This window comes from Bison bison, unplaced genomic scaffold (genome assembly GCF_000754665.1).
Source record: "Bison bison bison isolate TAMUID 2011002044 unplaced genomic scaffold, Bison_UMD1.0 scf7180017864238, whole genome shotgun sequence".
In the NCBI taxonomy this organism is placed as follows: Eukaryota; Metazoa; Chordata; class Mammalia; order Artiodactyla; family Bovidae; genus Bison; species Bison bison.
In genome coordinates, this window is record NW_011494810.1 from 3,556,287 (window position 1) to 3,562,761 (window position 6,475).

At 50.2% G+C, this 6,475-nt stretch overlaps 1 protein-coding gene across 1 annotated transcript in view; it reads right to left on the reverse strand.

Moving 5' to 3' along the window:
- Positions 1-6: 6 nt before the first annotated feature.
- Positions 7-6,475, reverse strand: part of ARL10 (ADP-ribosylation factor-like 10) — a gene marked incomplete at its 5' end in the record, with an annotated part of 6,768 nt that continues 299 nt past the window's right edge. Inside the window, 2 exons of the mRNA XM_010846648.1 lie at positions 7-1,750; positions 3,416-3,640. Coding sequence (XP_010844950.1) covers positions 1,577-1,750; positions 3,416-3,640 — 399 coding nt within the window. The remainder of the gene's footprint in view (positions 1,751-3,415; positions 3,641-6,475) is intronic.

Sequence of the window (6,475 nt, forward strand, 5' to 3'; positions counted from 1 at the left end):
ACTGTGGCACGCTGAGTAAATGTCAAATGAAACAAAGGCACATAATCTCTATTCTCAATTAAAAAGCAAACTGAGTTGGTTCCCTCCTCAAAAAAAAGGCCCATTTGTGGCTGTCAACTCTTCAGTGGCCTCTTGACAGACAAAAGGTTCCTTCTGCCTGCACTGAAGAGTCAGTACAGAGACAGTCTTTAAACTGGCTGATCACTGGAAACAGGAGAATCACGGAATGTGTTCTGGAGAGGACACCAGCTATTCTGTCCAGCTTTGCCTTAGCTGCACAATCAGCAGGTCCAGGAAGGCTGTGCGATATACTCAAGGCTACCCATTGGTTGGTCTGCTAATTCTAATTTCTTTGTAAGAGTAACTATGATGAAATTGCCTCTCCCAGAGTCATTTGTTACCTCTACAGAGTTTGTGTCCCTTTGACGTATTAGGCCAAGTATTGGAGTTCAAGTTCATATGGGTCATGGTGAAATTCTATGACATCAAGTACAGCCACAAAGGGTTGGGGGAGGAAGAGCTCTGTCTCCATTGACACGTGTAGCTTACCACACTGTCATTCATGATTCCAGCTATTTTCCTCAAAGATCCAAATTTTCCATGACAGTCATCTAGGGTTTGGATAACAGCACCTAGAAACAGAGCCTAAAACTTGGGCCTGTTCCTTTTATAAATAAATAAATAATTAAATGCAGTCTGGAGGCCAACATCCTGCTCCCCTGACAAGTCTTCCCAGGAACATAGGCAAGCTCCTTCCTTCCCCAGACTTATGTAAACATGGGCATTGGCACAGTTAAGTGTAAGAGTAGCAGCTTCTGACTCCAGATTGGGGTGGGTGTGGGTTTCAGTCTCTCTGATTAGGGGGTGAAGACCACTTACTCTCTATTTAAGAGGTTAGCGGGCTGGACCTCAGCCTTGGGAAAGCAGGGAGGTTTCAGGAAGCTTCTTGCCAGGATCTCTAGATTCCTCCTCAAGCTTCCTATCTTTATAGGTTGGTTAGAAAGCCACCACCTAAATCACCTCTCTTTAAAAGGGATGGCCCAGAGAGGCAGGGATTGCACAAGGCCACGAGCCAGCTGGGGTTGGAGCATAAGGCAGGACAGGGAGTCTGAGCTCGTGGCTTACGGCCCAGAACCTGCCCACACGAGAGGGTGCAAAATCACCAGAAGGGATCAGTCTAGGGTTAGGGCGTACTTCGGACACCTACACCAGTCCTCACCCCTTGGGACCAGCAGGGCGGGGAGAACTGAGCCTGCTGGGCAGCTCGCTGTACAGGTCAGAGGATGAGGCTGCCTTCCTTGGTGAAAGTGGGATCCACTTGCTGCTCAGAATTAGCAAGACACTGTCCTCTCCCACCCTTGGCCTCAACTGCCTCCTTGCTTCAGCCTCATGGCTAGCTCACTGGGAGGCCTCTGTGTGGTTCTTGGCCTCACCCAGGCCCTGCTCTTGAGGGTAAGGAGGGAAGAAGGGAAGAGATGTTATGTAGACCGTGCCCCAGGCCCAGGCTGGAGATGAAGAAGCAGGAGGAGCAGAACTGAAGTCTCCAGGGCTGGCTAGTGAGCGGGTGGGCGCCAGCCTAGGAGAGAAGCTCCAGGAGCAGTTTCCAGATGTGCACGGTGCCAGGATTTTCAAAGCTGGTTCCTGCAGGGGCGATGCTGGCTGCCAAGAGGAAAACTTCCCGCTGGCTATCGACAGCCTGCAGGCCCAGCTCCTGTTGCAGCTCGACCATACTCATGGCTTCGCTCAGGTCCTGGGATGAAACGGAGACGTCAGGCTGGATTGAGAGTGTGTCCCAACTACCCACCCTTGTCATCTGTGAAATAAACTGTTCATCGGCTCCCTGGGGGGAACACTGGAGCCTGAGTTCTCTCTTGCCCAGTTGGTCTAAACTCACTTCCTCATCTCTGACTTTCCTTGGTATCAGCTTCTTTCCACCCCCTCATTCTCACCCATAGCCACTGTGCTAAGAAACAGCACGTCCTCTAAGTCAGGCATTGTGATAGGTACTCATCTCATTTAACTCACTGTCCATACTAAACTGATGGGGAAATCAGCTCAGGGAGGTGGTATCATTTAGCAAAGGAAACAGTGACACGTGGCAGAGCCAGGTTTTAAACCCAGGTTGGTTTGATGACCAAGTTTATGACCTTTACAGAAATCTTAGCTCAGTTTCCTAAATTCAATGGTGGAGAGATCTTATGGTAAGGTCACTTTCAGACAAAGGCCTCACCTCCCCTAGACTCCTAGAAACCTGTTGAGGAAAAAACAGAGGCCACTACTCAGCATGGCTGGTGATGGTGCATTTAATTTCAAGCCTGGCCCAAGATTAAAAGGTTTCTTCTTGAAGCAGTTCATAGAATGATGGGACCGTAGGTGCTGTCTTCTGTAAAGTTTAAAATCACTATAAACCATAGTTTATATATAAGATGACACGATTCATTGTCCAAACTGGGTTACTTCTGAGACTCAAAGTGGGAACTAGTATAGTTGTATCAGAGCAACAGGCATAGTTGGGGCCTGTCATAGGCAGACCAGAACATAAGGTTACCCTGTTTATAACTGTGCCAGATATTTCTTGATAGGCAGAGGAAACCTGAGGTCTAAGACAGACAGAATGTCTCCAAGCCAGGCTGGAAACATGTCCCACAGCTCTCAGGGCCATGGGCCCATGCCACCTGAAACACAACAGGACTCTGTACTGCGGCAGAGAATGGCACCGTAAGTATGTGATGCCAAGAGTTACTGGGCCAGGAGACGTATATGGCATAGGGTGAAGAGCAGGAAATCTGAGGAGGATCTGAGGTCAAGACCTGGCTTTGCCACATAGCAGCTGTAACTTTGGGCTAACGTCAAGGCCTATAGTGAGGTCATGATTACAGTGTGCTTAGCATGCTGTGAGCACACAGTAAATGTTAGTTATTAGTATTTAACTTGTTAACTTCTTACCACTTCCCAGCTATAGCTCTCTGATCTAGAGTCAGAGATCATTAGGGACATAGCAGAGTGGAAAAGGTGCAATTAGAGTAAAACTTCCCAATTTACTATTTTCAAGGTGTACAAAATCTCTCTGAGCTTCAGATTCCCTGTATGTAAAATGAAAACAGTATCCCATAGCTTACAGAGTGAATAGAAACATCATATGAAATATTATTCAAAACCACACCTCAGACACAATGGACACAGAGAAATTATTTTTCTCATTCTTCCAGGATGACAAATGACAGGGAGGCAGAGAGGGAGGCAGAGAGGATGAGGGATGAGGAATGAGGACACAGCACAGGTAGCAGAGGGGGCGACAGTATCAGCTGTGTGCTGCAGGTCATGGGTCTAGGCCCGAATCCCTCTCCGGTGCTCCCTGCCCCAGGCATCGTGGATCAAGCCCAGCTGACCGTAGCCAGCCTCCCATGGCCCTCACCTGCTTGTTGGCCACCACCACAACAGGCAGGTCAGGGTCCTTGTCCAGCAGCTTGTGCAGCTCCTGTCGGGCCCACGGCAGCCGCAGCCGGTCAGCCGAGTCCACCATGAACACCAGCACATCCACTTCATTCACAAACTCCTTCCAGTAGAAGCGCAGATTCTGGCTGCCGCCGACTGAGGAGAGGCCAGGGGCCAGCTCAGAGCCTCCCTGGGCCCGGACTCTCTACTTACAGCCCACCCCCACATCACTTCCAGCCTCCCAAGGCTCCACTGGCCAATGGAGCAAGGGAAAGTCCACGGGTTCCTGAGCCAATCAGACCTGGGTGCAGCTCTAGCTCTGACAGCTATATCTCCCTGAGCAGGTCGACACCTCTGAACATCAGTCTCTTCCTCACTCAACTTACCTAACAGGTTGTAGCAAAACCCCAAAGTACTATACACAATGTACCTTTCACAGGACTGGGGTATAAGATGTCCTCAAAACACAATACTCTGGTTCTTTGTCCTGGCCTGTCCTGCCTCCTCCCAATCCCTAGCTTCCTCCCAGGTCAGTGGCTGTCGTCAGCAGCCAGGACCCCCTGTGCTGCCTGAGAACAGCCATTCTCCATTCAGTTTTTCTTGTTAAGTCTGGTTGCCCCATTTTCTTTCCTTGGAAAGGCCATACTCAATCCTGCCACCGTGTGGCTGTCCAAGTAGCACCTCCCCCAACCTGGGTTGCATTCCTGTTCCTCTGTGTCCCTCTGCAAAGTCCTCAATGGTCACCCCTGCATCCTAGTGTTTCTGATTAGACTTCTGACACTTATGGACTCTCAGCTCTTTGAGAGTTAGAGCTATGTATCTCTGGATCCCCCCAAAGCCCTCAGCACAATGCCTGGCACATAGCAGGCACTCAACAAGTACATACTGAGTACTTACTAGGTGCCAAGCACTGATCTGGGTGCTGGGGACACAGAGGTCAGCAAGGCAGGCAGGGGAGCCCTGTTCTCAAGGAGCTCCCTCTGTAACCAGGACGAACACAGCAGTAACACAAAAACACATTCCACAAGGGAAGGAAATAAAACAGAAAAAAGTGAAAGGGGCGGGGCGGGGTGGGGGTAGTGTCTGCTGGTGGCTTTGGATTGGGTGGTCTGAGAAGGTGGCCTAAGGAGGTGGCATGTGAGCTGAATCTGGGATGATGACAAGGAGCTGGTCACGAGAAGAGGCAGAAAAAAGCGTTATAGGCACCGGACAGGGCAAGATCCATGTGTTCAAGAAACAGAAGGCATTCAAGGTGGCTGAGGCGCTGCCAGAGGGGGAGAAGGAGCCACGACCAGCAGGGCTGGCCAGGGCTGGACCACACAGGGCCTGTAAGGCCACAGAGAGGCTGTGGGGAGCCCCAAAAGCATTTTAAGCAAGAATGACATGAAGTGATACGGATTTCTGAAAGATGCTGCTGGTCAACATTGAGGACAGAAGTGGAATCAGGAAGACCAGCAAGGAGACTGCTGTAGTACTGATAGGTGACCGTGGATTGGGACAAGCAGGCAAAGATGGAGGTGGGAAGAAACAGACAGATGCATACTCTATTGGAGGATAAAGCTGACAGAACTAGTTAATAAAATGGATATAGGAGGTGGGGGTGGGGAGGGGAGGGAAAAGTCAAAGATCCACAAGGGGCTCATTCTCAGCCGGGCTCCAGGCCAAGCACTGTAGGTGACCATAGCAAACTGAGTGGTGTGGCAGGGGAAAGGCCCCGGACATGAATGGGAGATCTGGGTTTGAATCCAGGTTGAGTGACCTTATTGAGCCTGGATACTGTCTCTGCCAGACAGAGTGGGCCTCAACTGCAGAACCCCCATCTGAATTTTCTGTGTCCTGGGCACGAGAGATGGAAACACAGAAAGCATGCTAAAAGGCCTGAATCTCAGGTGAATATCAATGTTTGCTACAATCAGGGAAGAAAGATGTAGCCAGGGCAGGCTAGCAGGCAAGGCCCTGAGACCAGAGGAACTGGGCCCATTGAGGCCAACAGCCAGGCCTTGAGTCTGATCCCACCACTTTGGCACTTAACTAAACCCACTGAGTCTTTATGGTCTGAGTAATATGGCGGGCAGAAATCCACCTGTTCCTTTCCACTGAGTCTGTGACTGGACACAGGGGTAAAGTACTGCTGCCCTCTCAATACCCTCTCTCCTAGCCTCTCCTGAGATCCCAGGAAGCCTAACATTGAGGGCAGGAGGCTATTCAGATCCTCCTTTGATCACTCACTCAACAAGTGATCTTCCAGGTACCTGACTGGGGCTGGGCCCTAGGGGCCAGAGCTGGATCAGATTTATCTGTGCCCTAGATGCGCAGTCCGGGACTCAGGGAGGTATGTGGCAAACACAGTAGCAGAAGGGGAGCCCAGAGCAAGAACTCTTAAGCTAGCCTGGGGGTCAGATAAGGCTTCATGGGATATCACCTTTGACCTGAACCTTGAAGGATGAACAGCAGTTCATAAAGGGAAGAAGGGCTTTCCAGACTGGGAGAACAGTGCATACAAGGCACAGATGATAAGAAAGAAAAAAGCAAGCACCCTTCAGAAACCCTGGAGAATTCCATGGGTTGAGAAGGCTGACAGGCTACACAGTCCATGAGGTCCTAAAGAGTTGGACACGACTGAGTGACTATCACTCATTTCAGAAGCAAGCAATGTACAGGGTGCTTAATATCGAGAGCCCAAGCTAGACAGCATTAACAGACTGGCAAGCTGCCTGAGCTTGGATAAATTATTTAACTTTCTGGGCCTCACTGCCTCATGCAAGACATATATAATGAACGTAATAACTCTTTCCAGTTTTATGGAGTTGTTGGCAGGGCTTTTTAAAGTGCTGTCTGTCAAGTGCTTGGCATACAGGAAACTTTAGCTGTGAGTCTATCAGGGTTAGGCACGTGGGCTGCAGTAAGGTCGAGGGACAGGCGGCGACCAAACCAGAGAACAGGGCAGTGTTGGACTCCATCCTGTACCCCAGGGACACATGGGAAAGATTTTCCACAGGGGCGTGTCCTGCTTAGATAACAAGCCCCAACTTGGGTCCAG